Source organism: Triturus cristatus, chromosome 1_2 (genome assembly GCF_964204655.1).
Source record: "Triturus cristatus chromosome 1_2, aTriCri1.1, whole genome shotgun sequence".
NCBI classification, from domain to species: domain Eukaryota; kingdom Metazoa; phylum Chordata; class Amphibia; order Caudata; family Salamandridae; genus Triturus; species Triturus cristatus.
In genome coordinates, this window is record NC_140580.1 from 970,547,176 (window position 1) to 970,567,735 (window position 20,560).

The 20,560-nt window shown below is 42.2% G+C and overlaps 2 protein-coding genes across 4 annotated transcripts in view; one reads left to right on the forward strand and one right to left on the reverse strand.

Annotated features, from left to right (window-relative positions):
* The window catches only part of PRPF4 (pre-mRNA splicing tri-snRNP complex factor PRPF4), a 114,608-nt gene extending 103,076 nt beyond the window's left edge, over positions 1 to 11,532 (reverse strand). The window contains exon 1 of the mRNA XM_085610308.1: positions 11,395 to 11,532. The gene's annotated coding sequence lies outside the window, so the exon portion shown is untranslated. The remainder of the gene's footprint in view (positions 1 to 11,394) is intronic.
* A 507-nt stretch (positions 11,533 to 12,039) lies between these two features.
* Positions 12,040 to 17,820, forward strand: CDC26 (cell division cycle 26). Of its 3 annotated transcripts, none has more exons than XM_085610321.1 (3): positions 12,040 to 12,175; positions 13,448 to 13,578; positions 17,619 to 17,820. In XM_085610321.1, exons 2-3 carry the CDS (start codon positions 13,498 to 13,500, stop codon positions 17,787 to 17,789), a joined length of 252 nt encoding a protein of 83 aa, XP_085466447.1. In that variant the 5' UTR covers positions 12,040 to 12,175; positions 13,448 to 13,497; the 3' UTR covers positions 17,790 to 17,820. The 3 variants fall into 3 exon arrangements, with proteins under 3 accessions (XP_085466447.1, XP_085466464.1, XP_085466456.1); XM_085610338.1 differs by having other exon boundaries at positions 12,135 to 12,227; XM_085610330.1 differs by lacking the exon at positions 12,040 to 12,175 and adding an exon at positions 12,190 to 12,310.
* The last annotated feature ends 2,740 nt before the right edge of the window (positions 17,821 to 20,560 follow it).

Consider the following 20,560-nt stretch of genomic DNA (forward strand, 5'->3'; position numbering starts at 1 on the left):
TGAAGATAGTGTCCAGTGTGTGTCCTGCTCTGTGCGTGGGGTCTTTAACCAGCTGGGTGAGGCCGATGTAGTCCATTAGTTCCAGGAGGTTGGAGGAGTTTGTGTCTGTGGGGTCGTCCAGGTGGAAGTTGAGGTCTTTGGAGGAAGATGTAGTGCTTGGATTCAATGGTGAGTGGGGCTATAAAGTCTGTGATGGCGTCGCAGAGGTTGGTGTGCGGTCCTTGGGATCTGAAGGCAAGGGTACCTTTGATGGTTATTCTGTAGTCTGTGTGGAGTTGGAAACTGAGTTGTGCCATGATTGATGTGATGTTGTCGTCGGTAGTGGCGCAGTGGATTGATTCTTTGTGGGTGATGGTGATGCCACCTCCGTGTTTGTTGGTGTGGCCCCAGTGTATCATCTTGTAGCCATTGGGCGTTGCGGTGGCAATGTCAGTGGCAGAGGAGGGGTTGAGCCAGGTTTCTGTGATGAAGGTTGAGTTGAGGGTAGAGATGGTGTCCCAGACTTCAGTGGCGTGTTTGCAGAGCGATTTGGCGTTTATTAGGAGGCATCGGAGTGGTCCCAGGGTGGTCTTGGTCGGCGGAGTGTGAATGGCGCGGGTTCCTGTGATGGCAGGTGGTCCTATGTTGCAGTTGAAGAGAAATTACTGCAGCTTACAATATTTAATGTGTTGGTGGTCTTTGCACGACAAGACAAAGTCTGCAGTTCCTGTGTCATGCAGATGAAACGTGTTTCTCTGGCTTCAACTGGAGTGTCACATTCAATTTAAGGCATTCTGTATTGTTCAGTCAGCCTTTTATCAGACTGGATAATCTTTTTTTGACTGGCAAATTCATGCCTGAAAAGACCAAGGAGGAGGATTCATGCAGCAGTCAAATGAAGATGGTTTCCTGTTTCAAGACAGAAAACCGCACCACTACAGTGCATGTGGAATAACCTGCAGAAAAACATCACTTTCAAAAAGGCCACACCGCTGAGATTTTTCTTCAAATAAAGTCAGCCCGTTCTTTCATTCTTTTCGGCCCCAGCACAAGTGTATGGCTTTGTGCTCAACAAATTAAAAAATAAAACGAAAAGGAAAATAATTTTAGAACTATTGCCTGAATGTATTCCTTTTTTACATCGTTTTTATGAATGTATAAAATTAGCTTTGGACAACACTTTGCTAACACTGCTCGGCAAACATATTTTAAGCAAAACAGATTTACAGTAAGGGTAATAGGCAGCGAGCAATGAGATGTCCTCGTGGGTCCTGCAATGGGTTGGGGAAGGCTGCAGGAGATGGAAACAGCAAACGAATATCCCGGGAGATCACAGCTACAGCTCACTGTCTTCTAGTTCTCTGGGAGTCACACTTCTCACACCTCAGTCACAGTATGACTCCAACTCCAGCTATGCAAACAGTCTGTCACTGGCTGAAGAGGGTTCCATCACCATAGCTTCTATAGTCTGCAAATTGCGCCAGATTCCTCACAGTCCCTCCAATGGAAGATCAGACTCTCAACAACAATCTGCTGTCTACTCTTCTCCCTCTTTTAAAAGGTATGGCGAGATTGAGGAGAAGAGGGTAGAAATATCTGATAAATTAGTTAAAAATCACATTATACAACAAAGGAACATGGGAAGGATGCACTCTAAGATGCTGATGCACTTTGTTCCCACACACTAGGCCCAGAGTGACCATTCTGCTACTCAGGCATTTTCCCTGTGGAATACAGGCTAGGAAGCTCCTTGCAAAGCAGGACGTTCTGCTGCTCTGCAACCATGCCCACATTTCCTGATTCTAGGCATGGCCTCATCGAGTGTGGGGCAGGCTTGAACTTTTGTTTTTTTTACCGGAGCCGATTTTGGTTTCTACTCTGACCCTCCCGTGCACACACCATTACCAACCCCACAGTAATTGTAAATCCAGCTCCACTTCAAGAAGCAAAAGATTCACCCATGAGGAGATCAAAAGCTTGCCTTCTAAGGGATCGACTGCGAACCACAAAGTGTCCCTGGGGAGCGAGGGAGTTGACTTCGACCCCTACTGCATAGTCCAATATAGCTACCGTTACTCGGTGCCTTAATTTGTCCGACAAATCACAGGTGCTGTGGGCATGTAATATTATTGCATTGACTCTATGGTGAGGACTGTGTATTTATTCTTCTAAATATAGTTTCCACAAAATAGATGAGTCCTTCAAAACACCTCCTGCCTGGCCCACAATCTCGGCAGCTACAGGGCCATGTTAAAGCAATTTCAAAATTAGAAACTATCAGTTATTTGGTAATATTTCTCTTTTCAAAACCACTGTCATAGTATGTATGCTTACAGATATTTGCAGTTTCTCTAAAAAGCTGATGTAATGTTGAAGTGTGCTGTTCTTCTAGGTGCTACTCCATCCTACAGACATCCTAAAGGCTTACCTGGACTTAGAAATTTACATATTTGGTAACAGGAATAATAGCCAAGGGGTCAACTCTCAGATCAACGGTAACCCACCCAGCGAGCTTCTTAGTTATTGAAGAATCTGAGATTTTGAGGCAGAGCATAACCAATTTCGATTGCAGTTTGTAAACTGTATATGACTTGAACTAGCCTTGAAGAAGCGCAACAGTGTCGGAAAATAGGTTTTGGCTGTGGTTGTGTTGATTTTACCAATGTAATCTGTGATTGGGATGCTAGAACCATTTAAGTAATTCAACAATCCTTTGGAATCTGATGAAAAAAATTCGACTGAATAAAGAATTCATCATGGAGGTTATTTGGAGTAAACATTTCTTCTCAGATTTTTGGATATATTTTTACGTGAATTTAGGTCACAATCACTCAGGCAGAAAGAGATCACATATTAAGCCCGTCATTAGATTGCTTTGCCGTCACCACATAGGCTGCATGTAACATCTGTTTTGCATGTCTAGTCACTTCTTCCGAGTCCGTCATGCTTTCAAAGCAGAATAGCTAAACTATTGGGCAAAGTACGTTAAAAGGAGGGCGGCATACTTTGAAAACAGGGTAGGGTACATGAATGTTTTAAATATGCATTGAGCAACTGTGCCCAGCACTACAGAACTCTGTTGCTAGTGTCTCAAATTTTTGAAGGCCTAGTGTCCAGTAAATATTTTTACAACTGAACTTAACCTTTCAGTCACAGAACAAAAGAATGGAATATCATGCTGGTGCTCAGGGTGGCTGCTGTCTTCTCCTAGTATGCTTTGGTGCCATCTTGCTCCTGGTACATATTGTCCAGAAGTTAGGCAACACTTATCCATTGCAAGAGGCATTGCATGGTCAGTTGGCATGCAGCCTGGAAGTGTTGATCCTGCCATTGCACATGGAATGGCAGAAGTCCACCAACCACTCAGTGACAGGACGGGTCTGCGACAGGGACAGCCCAGAATTCAAGGGCAGGCACCTGCAAAACATCTACATCTCTGGTACCCGGGAGCACTGAGTAGCAATGCATCACCGCTAGGTTGCTGCAGGAGTTGGACTCAGCCTCGCCATGAGGTACAGAGACTGAGCAGTCATTTCAAAATTACCTCAGACTGTGTGGCAATCTCAGGACGTTGCAGTGATGGGAGATAAATTACAAAAGGTGTAAGTCATAACCGAGATGTGTGGCACATGGTAGGACTATGGACAAAAGAGCATTGGATATAGACAAAAATAAATGCATAGTATACCAATGTACAACCGGCTCCTACGCTGGGGTAATATGCGCCGAGAGGGGGCCCCAAAACTGCTGTCTGAAATCCTGTGCCCGAGTTCTGAAAAATACCAAATATATATATTGAGGTGTCTGAAGAAAGTGTTACACAGCTGATAAGAAGGAATTTGTAAATTATTTCATTAAGTGTTGCAGGATATGACTGGCACATGCCTGACACAGGTATGCCCACATTTGGGCCCCAAGCACACTGTGCCACTGGAACCAAGCTATATCCGACTAATAAGCCTTAAATAAGGGCGAAACCGGTCTTAAGTTGCTTGTGTTCCGGTTCAGGAAGAACTTCGCCTCGCAGTTTGGGTTCCACTGTTTCTAGTGGGGCAGAGTTAGGACTGATTTCCATATGGCTGGAACTACGTTTAGGTGGCCTCGAGTGCAAAATAACGATAGACTGGAATGCGGTCCCAAGTAATTATCAGTGGCTGAGATTAATTCAAGCAGTCCGCCTGTTACTTTTTTTGTATACTTCAGTGTTATATAATACAGATAGTTATCATTGTACAGCAACACAGGTTTCATAATATATTATTCTGTTAGTGTGGCGCTACTTTGCCAACACAATGGCTTTGTGCTCTATTTGAATGGGTGAGCGTACAATCAGGCCTGTCTAATGTATTTGGCTGTGGTTTGGGTAAATATGTACACCCAGACAGCTGAAACATGCTGGATTTACGGTTCATATCATACCATAACATGATGCATTTAATTTTTTTAACTTTTGTGGATGCTGATATTGTTGAGGACGATACTGTACAATTGGACAGCATCAATTTGCAAAGTATTGAAGTTTATCATGATCTACATAGCAAGTTCGATTGATTCTGTGGGGGTTAAATGTCTGAGGAGTGATACACTGTTTAGGTTCAGCTCTTTGCTAACATGTTGTGCATGCGCGGTTATGGGGGATAGCTGCCTAGTATGTTATGGAACTTACTGAAGCATCTGAGGGTTATCGGGCGTTCTGAAACATATTAAAACCACAGAACTCTACAATTTAACCAGGCCAACTGGAATTATGCCATTAGGTGGTCGAAGGCGGTTTTTAAACTTTGTAACACAGGGTGATATTTAGGGTTTAGAACTTTGGTTTTGTATTGAATGATGATGTGTAGGATAATTAGCTGTGGTGTGTCACCTAGGTGAATAAAGAACTGGCACTTAATTATATTTGTAGACTACGTTTGATATATAAAAAAGTAGGAATGTTTTATTTTACCAGAAGAAAATGTTTGTAGTTCCTCGTTTACGCATACTTGTACCTTTCAGTTTATGGCACTCTCGGTGATAGTTTATGAGTTTGATTATACTTTGTAATCTAAATGTGCTGTTAATTCTTCTAACCCTGAGAAAGTCGGTTTGAAAAGATTTGTCCAGCAATGAAACACTTGTTGGCTAGTAATTCTAAAGACCTGTACATCAAGGATTACATTTTGAGCTTTGCGAATAAAAAATATACTAAGAAGAATTCCAAGTTCAAGATGCTTGACTATTTGTGATTAAAATACTGAGAAGACTTCTCGCCAAACCTTGGAAATAATTTGTGTGGAGTGCTGGGGGATCGATTCACTTTGCCCAGATAGTGTTAATGTGTGTAAAAATGACAAAATAATGATGTAGTACCATCACAAAGAATGCTACATTATGTATATATATATATATATATATATATATATATATATATATATATATTACTTACTGGCGGTCGCCAGTAGGTAGTTATAGTTAGGACCCCTTTTCCATAGGAAATCCGCAACATTCTATTTTGAATAACTTTGGCGCCGGTTGATGAATCCTCGCGAATTTCTCAAAATAGGTGGGGCGCTACGCTCCGCTCCTACCCTGAAAGTCTCGGGGGGATTTGTCAAGCGGGGGCTGAGATAAAAGGGGGGTCCCAAAACGCGTTTTTCCCATGCATTTTTCCATAGGACCTTTAGACAGGGCTACAGCCCGAACGGCTGAACAGAATTACTAGAAATTTGGCAGAGAGGTAGTCCCTAGGTCAAGGAAGTGCCTTTTGTAGGTTTGGTGTAAATCTGTTCAGTAGATTCTGAGAAAATAGCCTTTAAATCAATATATATATCTGAGCCAGCTTACGGTACGCTTACCGTAAGCTTACCGTACGCGTACGGTGGCGTGCGCGAGCGCGATTCTGATTGGCTCTTAGATCTTAGTAAACATTCGAATCGGCCGAAACCAGGAAGCGGCGGCCGCCATTTTGTGTGTTTCACTCAGAAAAAAAAGAGTGAAAACAAGAAAAGGGGGCAAGGAGGAGAGTTACAGACCCCCTTACATTTGTGAGGGGGTCAAAGAAGGACAGAAAAGTACAAATATATATATATATATATATATATATATATATATATATATATATATATATATATATATATATATATATATATATATATATATATATATATATATATATAAAACAAATCATGGTACGGTAAGCTAATTACTTTGCAATAACATATCCAAAAGACTCGCTACACTTAAGTCTGTTAACGCATTAAGGTTTAAGCTGACTGTGTGAAGTCATTTTCACATAAGAACATGAAAAAAAATGGACTGTGCCTTCGAAAGTAGCAGCCTATCAAGTTCTCGATATACTTTTGTGGAAGAAAGGCTTTAGAGTAGGGGTTGTGGTAGAGTGTTATTGGATTACTGTAATCATAGTTACACTGACTTTTTATATATCACTTCCTAGGGCATAAAAATGTGCCTCTGCCAAGTGCCATGCATCAAGGGTTAACCGTACGCATTAGGAGCATTTCTACCCATTACCGCAAGCACCCCATATGGTCATGCAGTTACACTTAAGCACGTCGGGTGCCAGCTTGTGAGAGCTGTGCCTTTGTTTCCTCAGGCAGTGGCATACAGAAATGCTCACTGAGCCATCCCGGACATTACAGATGAGGTGGTGTCATGATTATTACTGCATTGCTCCCCTTTGCCGGCAACGTTTTTTGTTCACACAGAGAAGAGGGCTGGTTTGTACCCTTGGCGTCTCCCTATGATTGGTTTAAATCAGAGAGTATACGCCATGCCCAGCGCTTTCAGCATGTTCATAAGTAAGTCAGAAAACATCCCTACCCTCTCTGAGCATTCAGCACTGAATTTAAAGTGACAAATAGCACAGTTGGTGCCCCCCTTCATGTGGCGCTTCCCGTCCTACTCCCTAATGGACGCTGCCTTTGCGGAAGAGATGGCTACAGCTATTAAGACGTTCTTCGAGGTGAATGTGGGGTCTGTTGATTCTTTCCAAACAGTATGGGAAGCTTTTAAAGTGGACATTCGGGGGGGGGCGCTATTTCTAAACATGCGGGGATCCTTAAATCGATTCGTACCAGGCTGTATGATCTGGAGCGTAAGATCAAAAGATTGGAAACCGCATTGTCGACCGGTTCGGATGACGCGCTTCGAGTAGAACTGGCGCAGACTTTGCAGGAATACAATGAAGAGGCAGATGCGGAAATTAAACATCTCTGGAAATATGCCACTGCTCGCACATACGGCGAAGGGGAACGGCTGGGGTGGTACTTGCATGACTCCAGCGGCGGAGCAAGGATGCTTCGGCGATCCCGGAAATCAAATCCCCTACTGGGGATACTTTCCTGTCGGACGCACAAGTAGCGGAGCAGTTCAGGCAATACTATTCCGATTTGTACGCCTCCAGGAGTTGTAGCCCAGACGAACAAATCCTTGAATATTTAGAGCATATCAAGCTTCCGTGGCTGTCAAATTGGGATCGGAAGTTTCCAATGCGACCGATAGAGCGGGACGAAATACTGCTGGCACTCACTGGTATGAGGGCGGGCAGTGCACCGGGAGGGGATGGTCTAATGGTTGCCTTTTATAAGGTGTTCATTGACCTGTTACCACACCTGCTCACGCTGTTCGAGGACATGTGCACATCAGGGACGATGCCTCCTACGATGCAGGAGGCGGTCATAGTTGCTATCCTTAAGCCGGGTAAACCACCAGACGAATGCCCCTCTTATCGTCCGCTGTCCTTGTTGAACGTGGACACCAAAATCTTTGCGAAACTGCTCGCTAACCGACTGTTACCCCTTATCACGACCTTGGTAGCCCCGGAGCAGGCCGGCTTCGTACCCAGCCGGAATTTGACATACAACCTCTGCACGGTCTTCCCGGCATTACAACATACTAGATCGGAAGTTCCCGCCATAGCAGTATTTTTAGACATGGAGAAGGCATTCGACTCAATCGAGTGGCCCTTCCTACGACAGGTTCTCGCTCGTATGGGGGTAGGTGAGGTGTTCCTACAACTTATCGCGGTATTGTATCACTATCCCACAGCGCGCATCAAAATAGGCACCCTGGTCACAGAACCTATAAGAATAAAGAGAGGTACGAGACAGGGCTGCCCCTTGTCACCTATCCTCTACGCCCTAGTTGCTGAGCCCTTGGCGTGTGCCCATCGGGAATACCACAGCCACAGAGGAATACGTTTCCCGAATTATCGTCTGATCGTCTCCACTTACGCGGACAACACGCGGCTCTATGTCAGTGATCCGGATACCAATCTATCACCGATATTGAGGGAGATAGTCCTCTTTGTCCGGTCTACGGGTTAACTGGCACAAATCCGTCATGTTCCCCCTAACACCTGCCACGAAGCCCATTGAGCCTGAATATCCCCTGCAGTGGACTACGGAGGGGGTGCGATATCTGGGGATCAAACTTCACACAGATTGCGAGGTGGTTCTAAAAGAAAATTATGGGGTGGCGATTTCTAAACTGGAAGAGGACGTCACGCGTTGGATTAGCCTCCCCGTGTCCCTTATGAAAATGATTGTACTGCCACGATTTCTTTTTCTATTTCTGAATATTCCCATGATATTACCCCGCGCGGTCTTCCAACATCTTCAATCCCTCATGGTCCATCAAGCCTGGCCGGGCAAACAACCGCGGGTAGCCTGGCAAACATTGACGCTCCCATATTCTATGGGAGCTCTGGGTGCACCAGATTTGGAATGATATTACCCTGCCGCCCAAAGTTCACATGCATATCACTGGATACATGGACCGGACGACATCCCCCATGTTCGGATAGAGTCGATAGTTGCGAACCATAGGCCTCTCCCGTCCTTGCTATTCACGACGCCTGACAGACGCACAGGCTTTTTGCAGTCCCTTAACTCGGTTGCACATGCCTGGCAATATTTGCTGTCTCTACAGGCGGGGAACCTAATGTATTCCCCGGTGGCCCACCTGGAATGGTGCCACTGGCTGACGCCATGCAGAGTTAGGGGCGTTATAGCTGCGCTACAGACTCTTGGAGTCCAGGTAGTGGGGGATCTCTTCAATGATGGGATAGCATGCACATGGACTGAAATAGTGGGCGATGAGTCCCCCCCCTCCCCCACTCTCCTCGCACAATTTTAATTTCACAGGCTTAGACATGACCTAAAGAACTTGTTGGGCGACGATATGGCAGAGCCTCCTGAGATGATGGCCCTGACAGCAGTTATTAAAAGCACAAACGCCTACTAGGATGGTCTCCAGGATATATAATATCTCTATGGTAGCCAGGGGGAGTAAATACACAAAGTCTAGGTTGGCCTGGCAACATGACTTACAGATAGACCTTACTGATAAGTGGTCCTATTGCTGCATGAGCACAAAACGGGTCTCGTTGAACGGCCAGCACAGGTTGGTCCATTTTAAATACCTCAATAGGGTGTACTATACGCCGGAACGATTACATCGATATGGATTGCGAGATTAACCTCTATGCGAAAGATGTGGTGCACCCGTAGCAGACTTTTTCCACTTTTTGCCCGGGGGTTGCCCGGTTCTGGTCTTCACAGAGCTCAATCGAATCACAGAGCTGACGCTTGTACCTGACCCATTACTGGCACTGATTGGCTATTCTAAACCTCTTCCTAAGGCTGTCCGACGCTTGATTGATATGGCATTATTAATAGCTAAAAGATGTGTGGCGATATGCTGGCTTCGGGGCCCTACGCCTACGATAGCCCAGTGGACCAAAGACATGACTTTTTGCTGCACCCAGACGGAAAACTATAGTGAGTTGCTTCCACCTCATAATCGCCCGAAGAACTTCTGGGCCCTATATAAGAGTAGGGTGGCTAACTCGGTTGAACCTGACGTGGACTGACGCTGGGGGGTTGCGGTCCACATTTCCTGACCAATGAAGCCCATTGCAGTAACCGGCCCGCACTGCCAGACTTCCACTACATCGTGAGCTCTGCACTTTGAACTCAGAGGTTGGCTGGGAATTGACATGTTTTTATTTGGGTACTACAAATGATTGATGGAATCTTCCTTGTATGTAGACATGGTACGGCGCTACTTCTTTCTGATTACTACAGAAATTGTCGTAGATATGCATGATATGTCATTGTCTCTGATTTGTTATGCATAAAATTAATAAAAACATTAAAAAAAAAAAGCACAGTTGAACACCCAGACATAGCTATCCACAGGGCACCGAAGACCAGTTAGTGTGAGCAGCTAGCAGTAGTAACTACTGACTAGGCACCAGTGGAGCGCAGCACTGACATGGCATACACAACCCTCGCAGTGATAAAGTTCCTTCACTGATTCTATATCACACTAAACTTTAGAGTTTGTGGGTCCACTATGTAGCAGTGGGCCTGTTTATATGTGCTTAATAGCCAAACATAACAAAAATCCCAACTGGTATCATTTAGCAAAGACAGTTAAAGATGCATGTACGAGACATTACAATCAAGAAAAAGGCAGACTCAAGAAATAAGTTCTAGGAAAGGTTGTCAGAAAACATTTTGTATTAGATACATTTAGTACAAAAGTGATAACACAACATAGATTGAACAAGATAATGTTACAGTTATAGCAGCACTGCAAACAAAATCAATTAAAATTAAAAAACAACCCGCGATTGTACTTGGTGCTTAAAGTGTACGTGACACAACCGAATAGCGACGCAAGTGACAAGGTGAGGTCAGTACGGGACTGCGCAAAGTGAGGTGAATAATAATCAAATGAAGAAGGTTCTGATTTCAATTTTAAGCAGTAAAAATAATATTTATATTATTTCATAGAACCATACAACAAAACTGAGCCACCAATTGGGCTGACAAGTCGACGGCGTTTCGATCCGGTTTAGTTCGGATCATCATCAGGACAGGGTTGCAATATTTCAAGCAGTGCTAGATTATATGGCCAGCAATTTGAAGGAATCAGTACATCCGATTCGAACGAACACGGTCAGGATCTCAAGTTAAATGAATAAAGGATCGGAGTCCAGGGTACGGGCACGCAGTTAAACGTCAAAAATTCTTGAATGGATTAAATGTCACGCATATTCATACTGAAATCGTGGCATCTATGTTTCTTGCCCAAATTAGATGTGTGAATAACAAAAGAGCGCAATATAAACAAGTGGCATCTTAATTTCTCGAATAATGTGACGCTTGAGGAAATTACAATAACAGCGGGGCTCCGTGTGTCAACTGATTACAAATATGTAAACAGCAGAATGGGTTGGCGTCTGTTGTTGCATAGAGCGATATTCGCTTTACGTAAGTTTAAAAGCACTTTGTGACACTAACTGTACGTTGAGCTGAAAAAATATACCAACTAGTAGAAAGATTCATATAAACAAGTGAGAGGGAGAGAGAAGCAGGAGATGCCTTATAATATAACATTCCTCACCTGTCGCCTTATGGCCTCATCCAGATACACAACATGCTGAACACAACGTAAAAGTAGCGGCCACGGAAGCCCTGAATGTGTACTTCCGGGTCACACGATATGACGACCTCCAGACTTTCTGTTGCTCGTTACAACTCCTTCAACGCACGTCCTCTTTTGAGTATTTATTACCAGCGGATTGGAACGGAGTTTAGGACACCAAAATGTACAAAACTAACCGGATAAATGTCTGAAGCGGACAAGCGGGAGCTACATTACAGTTCGTAGGCAAAAAAGACACTAAAGAACTGGGCTGGTGTGTTTTACAGCGCCATCTTAGAATGGTTTGGATTACAGTATGGTGTAATTGTTTAGTTACAACAAAGGCTCTGTTGGGACACAAAATGTATACTTTAAACAGTTTGAAGCATAACTGATAGTTTTGGAGGTGAAACGCGTGCAAGGTAGTGCTTATAAATATTGAAACTTCGTTGTACTTCTCAGAAGACTTTATCAAAAATGTTAAGTGAAACTTTGCCAAGGAATCCCGGTCGTATCTCATTTTTACACAACGATCATCTTACTCTTGGTCCTTGCAGAAGAGGCGCTTTGATGAGGGGACTTATAGGTAGTTGTCCCGTTTTTTTGTCCTCTTTTAGTTACCATGGAACGCAAAATTCGTCCTTCTTCAATGTTCATTACTTGCTTCAGAGGGCGGATGTGTTTGGGAACAGCGGGTGAGAGAAGCTGGAGGATTTGCGGTGATATGGGCCGTGCAAGAAGCCGAGTGTGACCACACAAGGTAAATGGGTGGAAGCAGAAGGCTGCCTTAATCGCGTAGGAATAGGACTAAGGTAGAGCAGCACCAGCAAGAAACTCCACCTACTTAATAAATAATTATGTTTGGAGGATTGTGAGTGATCTGCAGAGGTGACTTGTGAGTATGTGTGTATTTATTCGTTATTGAGTATGAGTGCTTATCAGCTTTGAAGCAAATCGCACCGGTAAACGTGAGTCGATGAAGAGTTGCACATTTTAAAGGTTTTAGTCCTGCAGTAAGAGTGGTTATTACGTGTTCCCCAAGCCCTGTGCTTTATCAGAGCAAGTGTGAAAGATTATGTGAAGAGGAGTTTAAAGCCTACTTGGTAGTATGCAATTTTGCTATTAGCCGACGGCCAGCCTTATCGGTGGGAGGCATGCATCTGGGGCTACCCCCAGCAGGAACAAATCATGTAACCATAGCTGCCAAGTGGCCCTCATGTGAGCTGCCAAAAAATATTAATTATTTTTGCTTTGATCCTCCATGTTATTTCTTTGGCCCAATGTATTTCAGTGGAAAGTTCAAATTAGGCCAACATATTGCCCCCAGTGATCCTTGTTTAGTGAACTGCTTCATTATCATGCCTTCTCTACAATCTCTTCTACTAGCGGTCTATAGAAAAGGCTGAATCATATCAACACGAGATATGTCTAGGGCCTGTATACGTTGGAGACACCCCAAGTCTGTTTTTTATCATAGCAGGGACACACATTTGAAATGGAAGTATTCGATGTCCCTAAGGTATTCTTATCCAATAGAAGACCCCGGTAGGAAAATATCATAAGTGCTCCCAGGAAGATGCTTGAGCCAATTCTGATTTATAGGGACCAGGGTTAGACACAATGATGAAGCATTTCACTAACAGAGTGGATGGAGATCTTTAATAACAACAGATGAGGTTACCCTTGGGTTACCTTCATTGTTTTTCACCTTCAGACCATAAAAAAAATCTTTGGATTATAGGTTGTAAGATACCCTTAATTGTTCAATATATTAGTATTCTCAATCTAGACCAGCTAGTCCTTTTTGTGAGACACTAATAAAGATGTTGAGTTAACAGCAAATATTGTATGCAAAATATCATTAGTGGACTTATGTACTGATAAGCACTGTAATGGAAAGCTTTTTATTTAGGAACACAGCACTAGATTTAGTAGGGCGTTTTATTATGGCGGAAAGGCATTCGTTTATATGTCTTTTCTTCAGCAAAGATAACTTTATTAAAGCACAACCTTTTTTCAATTTTTATTTCAGTTGTATACCAAACAGTTTTGTTGCTGGTATAGTGGGAAGAAGTTTTCAGAATGCTACGGCGGAAACCAACCCGTCTAGAGTTGAAGCTGGATGACATTGAAGAGTTTGAGAGTATACGGAAAGATTTGGAGGTGAGAATACAGGGTTTGTTGGCTGGAGGGCATCTGGGACTCCAATTGTTTTGAATTGATCCAGATCTGAATTTGCTAGGTATACAAGAAAAGCTAGTGATTTGGGCGCAATAGAATATTTCGAACTTAGCTAATAAACTGGTGCTTTTGGCAAGATGGTATTTATGGCGCTTAGCCAAGAACTCTTTTCATTTGAGTAAGCAATTAATTTGTGCATGATTGACAGAGGTGTTCATTACTTCAAACACAAGAGAATTACATGGTAACTTTGCTATGGGGATGCGATTTGTAACCTTTGTGGCATGCACAGTAGGCCTCTGAATTGAGTGAGATTTAAATGAAGCCCCAAACTGCACAGGTCTTTGCATAAAAATGGCCTGCTATCACATTCAGCTAAAGGAGATCAATTGCCACATACATTCCTGGTCTCTGCTTTATAGTTTGATGTATAGGTTGCACTACTTTCAAGCTTAGTAGGGATACACACAGGACTTGTGGCATCTTATATGATCGTGGTGGTGAAGTGGGATATGCCAGCAAACAGAGATTCTTTTACCTGACACTGTAGATCACTTTCTATAGATAAACTGGTAAAATGACTCGGTGGGCAGGAGATCTGCCGCAGATCTGCTGGCCACAAGTTCAAAGTGCGATTCAGCCTCCTGTTTTGTCCAAGGCCAAGAAAGTACATTTTGTTAAAGTGAGTAACCAGGATTTTTGTTTCAGACACTTAAAGACAATTGAGATTGTGGTGCACACTAAGTGAGCATCTCTCATTAGTATGACGGCGTCAACCAGAGCACTCTGCAAAGAGATGTAGGTTTGCATAAAACCTTATTAAAGCGAGGAGTGATGTTCCCTTGCGCAGAACTCAAAGATACAAAGGGCCTGATTACAGGTTCAGTGGACTGGGTATGGTGATACTGGGTGGCCAGAGTTATTGTCCCGCTAGTGAGAAATAACATCCAGACCTGGAATTACTGGCTTGTTTTCTGAATGCGGATTCCCAATTCAGAAGAATTAAAATTAATTAGTAATACACACCTTTATAAGCCGCCTTAGAAACTAGTAAAGCGAAGAAGGCTGCAAAGGGTGTTGTCCATGTTAACAATCACAAGTTAATTTCCGCTTGCTTTGTGATGAGCCCGAGACATTGAAAGACCTACTTGGAAAATCTGTATTGACCGGTTTGTGCAGAAAAGCACTTTACTCTTCTTTCTTTTTATTCTGCTTTCTGCTTCAGCGGGAGAAGAGGGATATCACTTTTCCTTTTTTTCTCCTTCTCTTCCACATAACGAAAATAAAAATTGTGTTCAGAGTATTGGAGTGCAAAAGGGTTAATAAAAGTAGAGGACGCTCATGACAAGTAAATTATTTTCCATTTTGGACTTGCTACCATATTTGTAAGTGCTTAACTTATATTTAAGTCCGTGTCGTTTTTCAAAGGTGAAGAGCCAACTGGACATTGATGTTAGCAAGTGTTATGTACTGTGTTAAACTGTATTCTGAGCCTGTAAACAACCCCACTGCACGAAGCTAGCTTTTACTGCTTTACCAGTGGTAAACGACCTCTCCCAGACTGGAGTCCACTAACCCCTGAGTAGCTAAGAAAATAGTTCACAATCTGCTTTAAACAAAACAGTTAATTTAGAAGCATTTACCCAGCTTGAAATCTCACATTACTATTTTTCTTGTAGAGTATATAGATGATCAGCAATAAAAAAGCAGTAGTTGAAATCACAGCCAATTGGGAATTCAGATACGGGCTTCGTATACAGAAAGCCATAAAATCTGAAGGAACCCACGAACGACATTGTATGCGAATTGGCCAATAGCTTTTCAAAGCCAATCGAGTCTTCCTGCCTATGAGTAGAGAGACAATCTTCGATCAGGCTTCTTCGACAAGCTTGTGAGCTACTGGTAGCTCTCCACCTGCCTGTAAGTAGCTCTTCTGTGTGCAGTCCATCTTTATAAATTAGTAACTTTTGCTTGGTTAAATTACTATATGTATGAAAAATAAGAGTGTGCATTAGAGTAAAAAAACTGTGTATTTTCAGAACTTAATACTGCTGTTTGGAGAAAAACGGAATTTCCAAAATATGTTTAAAAATAATATTTGAATTATAAATCATTAGGCGCTAGGAGCCATTTTACTATTATCACCTCGTTGCCAGGGGCATTGCAGCCTATTATGTGTTACCTACGTAGAGGCAGCCAAAATTGGCAAACCCTTTTTTTTTTTTTAGCTTACTGTGGGCAACCCTGCCTGATGCACTGAGGTGATCATTGCGAGTAATCTTGCATATTATGGTGGCCACTAATGTAATCTTTTCTGATGTGGACACTATTGCAGCACTAAGAATATTAATAGCTTGGGATGACGGTAATTGAACATAATTCTCTCCTATTACAGACAAGGTTGGAGACCCTTGTCTTAGACCTTAAATGCCTCTGACTACCATGACTCTTTGAAATCCACTTTCACCTTTCTAATTAAGTTGAAAGCAAACATCTCATACCTTGAAAGACTATAGCTAGTTCCAGTAGACTGGGAAGACGGGTGCTATGTTTTGGCCAAATGCTGCACAGATCTAGCAATAACTTCCTGGTGGTAATTGCAGTTAAATTTTAAGCTTGCCTAGATGCCGTTCCGTGGTCTGCATCCCAACTGAGAAGTGTCAGGTGTCTTATTTTTGGTAAAGAATTGTTTGGTATGGGGCTTGGCTAGTTCCGTTTTTATTTGAAGGCTTCTTGAAAGAGGCAGTTTGTTATAATCATATTGATTGTTAATCGATTATTTAGATTGTTTACAGTTATAAATGCAAAGGTTATTGCATCTCGCGAAATGTTTGTGGCAGTGGAGATTTTTCTTCAGATGGTTATAGGTAGTTGGGGAAGAGTATGATTTTCCCTCACTTATCTGCTTTCTGTTTCATTTTGTGAGCTGCTTTAAGGGGGGGCTTGTTTAACCGGGTCTTGATTCTGCCAGCGATGATACTGTTGTGTTGTGTGCAACATCTGCAATCTGTGTGTAGTGATGCAGAATAGGCACAGTCATTATTTTGATTCTTAGTGGCGGAAGTTAACAATAGATGTGTTTTAAGTAGTCCTCCCTGGCCAATATTCAAGAAGTAGCATTTGAGTAATCTTAACTTGTACTATTATTTTCTTAAATGGATAAGTAGAATAAAATCCCATACATTTTTTGCACTGGGAACTTTTTACCTTGCATTTTCTCCGTACTCGCTTTGTGTTTAAAAAATGGGCTTGCTTTATTAAGGCAGTCTGAAACCTCCCTTCTTAGGTTTCGCTTGCACAGCGCATGCGCTGTGCTTGAGAAATCTATTGTTTTTTAATATAAACTTAAAAGGGACTTGCATCCCGCCTCCTCTCTTTCATGGCTTCTCATTGGTTCCTGTGCGTACCACTTACCCGTCCCCCATTTGTATTGGCTGTAGCATATTTTCCTGCATTTACCCAGGCTACATCTGCTTCTCTAATCAGTTTCAACCGCAGAAGTACTGTTAACATTCGCTTTGGTGGAACTATGTTTTCATAAAGTTTTGCCTTTTACTCATGCAGCATATTTATAGAACAATTTATCACCCGGAGAGATTAAGTGATATGCATAGTGTACCAGGATGTTGCTCGGCTGCGCCGAGACTCGAACCAGGATCCCAGCTCTCAAGTCAGCAGCTCTTGCCCGTAGCTCTCTAGTCAGCAGCTCTGGCCGCTGCGCCACATCCTCTCCACTCCTGTGTTATCTGTCAGGGAGCTCTTTCCTTCTGCCAGATGATGATTGATGAAAACAGCTCTTTATTAATTTCATAGGCGAAACCGATGCATTACCAATGCTTGTTAATAGTTTAACCATTCTGTATTTTGGTCTCGTTTTAAGTGTGGGTATCTAAACGTGTGTGAATGACGTTGTTTTTGGGATAAGCTAAAACATGAATAAAAATACATTACCATTTAGAAACATGCCTTTCTATGTTTCTGAAAATATTAACAATTGTTCTGTTTTTCTTCTTCTTCTTCAGAGTCGCAAGAAGCAAGGGGAGGATGCACACCTAGTCAGCAGTACTGATGGAGCTATTGGGATCAGCAGTGACCACAAAAGCAGGGAGCAGATGATACATGACAGAATAGGCTACAAGCCGCAGCCAAAACCTACCAATAATCCAACACAGTTTGGAAATTTTGAATTTTAAGAGACCTGCCAGGATTTGTTATGTACGTGCAGTGCAAAAAAGGTGCTGACCCAGGCTGGACCATGAAGAGCTATGCACATATATTCCATTGTGTTGGAAGAAGCTATGCTGGAAAACTGATAACCTGAGCCACATTGACAACTGCAGGAGTGTGGGTTACGTGACAGAGAGACTCGCAAATGATTGACACTTCTGGGTTGCAACTTGTTTACATGATGCAGATAGAGCTATTTTAATGTTATCAATTTTAGGTTTTCTAATAAATTCGGGTCTGCTGAGCCGTATCTACCATCGTACCTGTTCCCTTATTGCTTCATAGGTACACTGTGAATGAGACCCCCAAGGATAATTTATGGAACAAAGTTTCTGTAGTGACATGGAACCTTGCGCCCAAAGCAAAGCGTGGTTGGCCTAGGTTGCAGAGAAAATGTGTGTGATTACGCCTTTGACCTCTCTTCTTTAGATTCTGCAGATCACTGTACTTGGTATCCTGCTTTCTGAGTGACCTCTCTTTGTGAGTGTGCGCTCGGGTCAAAGGTAGAGGACCCGGCATCACCAATCCCCTTTGTGGGATTGCATTTGTTTTTAATGCAGAAGAGTTACAAAGGTTTCCTACAGTATACTGCTATACTTTACCCACTCAATAGCAAGATACCCATGATGTGAGGCAGGTTAGTTGCTATATCTTATGTTTTTTTAACTTGATAAAATGAGTGAATTATATATCACGTTTTGTAAGATGTTCCAGTTTGAGGGATAATCTTGTTTGTTACTTGGAGAATCTCAGGTTTTACACGCTGTGTTTCTGGCCATGTAGCTTGGTAGACAAACTAAACATTTGTGGAAGCTTAGTAATTCACGCCGCACATTTGGTTTCTCTGCTACACTATGGTAAACCCTGAGTAGCTCCCGTCATCTGAAGGAAGAGAAGCTGTGTCATTTAGATCATGGGCCATTTCTTAGTAAATATTTGTTGTTGTGTATGTACCCTACAAAGATTGTTGTGTAGTCCTAAAAGTCCCTTTCACCAGCAATAGTCCACAAATTCAGCTCATTAGATAAATGTTCACAAGCACTTACGGTTGCTTTCTAGGTGGTAAAACATGGCATTAAGTTGCCATAAGGGGCCAAATGTGTACCATCAAGCCAGCACAGGTGCAGCTTATTACTTTCTTCTAAATTGACGGTGAGCTTCTGATTTAAGAAGGGATATTGGCAGGAAATACATGTGGAATGTTATGAAAAGCAAATATACACATATAGGAGCAAGCATTCATTGGAACGCTCTCAGTAAGGAATAAAGTGATCATGCTCTCTAAGAAGGTGGGGGACTACCTTCTGTGCACTCTTAGGACCGTGTTGCCAAGTTGAGGGCGAGGTGAGTTACAAAGGTGGTGACTGCACTTAGAATGGTGATCTTCAGAATGCTTGGGGAAAAAAATACATTTGCCAACACAAAAGCATGCTTATGTATTTGTTTGGTGCGATAGTGCAAGCTAAGAGGCTACATTAGCAAAAGAGAGTGCCAGGCTCCCCACAGTTACTCATAAAAAGGAGGGTTGAGGTCACAGATGAAAGTCTACTAAAGTACAAGAAGATGAAACTTTTTTTCGTGTGGCGTTTATAGGCCCAGATTCAACTTTGAATGTAACAATACCAGTATTATGGCACTAGTGTTAACCAATTTCTCACTTATTAGTGAGGGGTCCCACCCAGTGCTTAATTTGAGCCTATAGTTTCCGGTGGCGGCACCAGCACTTAATTGCCAACACCAGCATTTGTGACAGTCTGCCACAAGGTTACGCTGTCTGGATAATTTAGACATGACCACAACAACAGGTAATTATTAATTCAATGTGCATTAAAAATGCTATTACTTGCCACCCAAGCCATTCTTATAGCTTTGGGGGCCTGGAATAGTCCGAATTGTCTTACTTGTAGGTGTGTGATGGTTAGTAGTTGTGTTGTTACAATCAAAGCCAGCACTGGAATGGGCAATGTGTGGTGCAAGCTGCAGTGGCCTGAGGAGAGCCCTGTCACTTATTTATTTTGTTAATTAAGTAATGGTCCCACCTATGTGTAGACCTGCATACCTTGGAAACATGCCATTATTTGCCACCATTTCATCGTCGCCATTTTGTTGGCGTTGCCATATCTTCATACATCATCTCATTGCTTGTCAATTGATCATGGGTCACTATTGCATTAAAAATAATATACATACATGGAAGTAATATACTAATAAAACCGTAGATTGTACAAACATGGTTAGCTGTGTGGACAGCAGGAAAACAATATTACATTAAATATATTAATGTAACAAATATAACTGTTCATTAAATAATGGTTATTTGCGTTAATAGTAACATTCTAATAAAGTTGGGGCCTGGTACACGTAAAGAAGTTTCATTTATTTATTTAAATTACACATAAATTAATATGGTCCTTTACTTAGATAAAATAGAATAATTAACATTAAAGTTACAGAATTAAAAACTGTTAAAGAATAATGACAAGAATTTAACAGTAAAACAATATCTTACAGTTAGTACTAAAGGCAAAAAAATGCATTTGTTCAATTAATCTGCAATACCATGATAAAAATATTAAATAAAGATAAGTGTTTCAGTTTAGGTAAACAAAAAGGGTTTCTTTCAGGCTGCTTTTAATATTTTTCCAAACAATAAAGTAAGGGATAAGGAAATATTAGAAATGGGAAGGAGGCAATTGTTAGAATAAAGTAAAATATCCAGAAGGAAAGGGCAGATGAA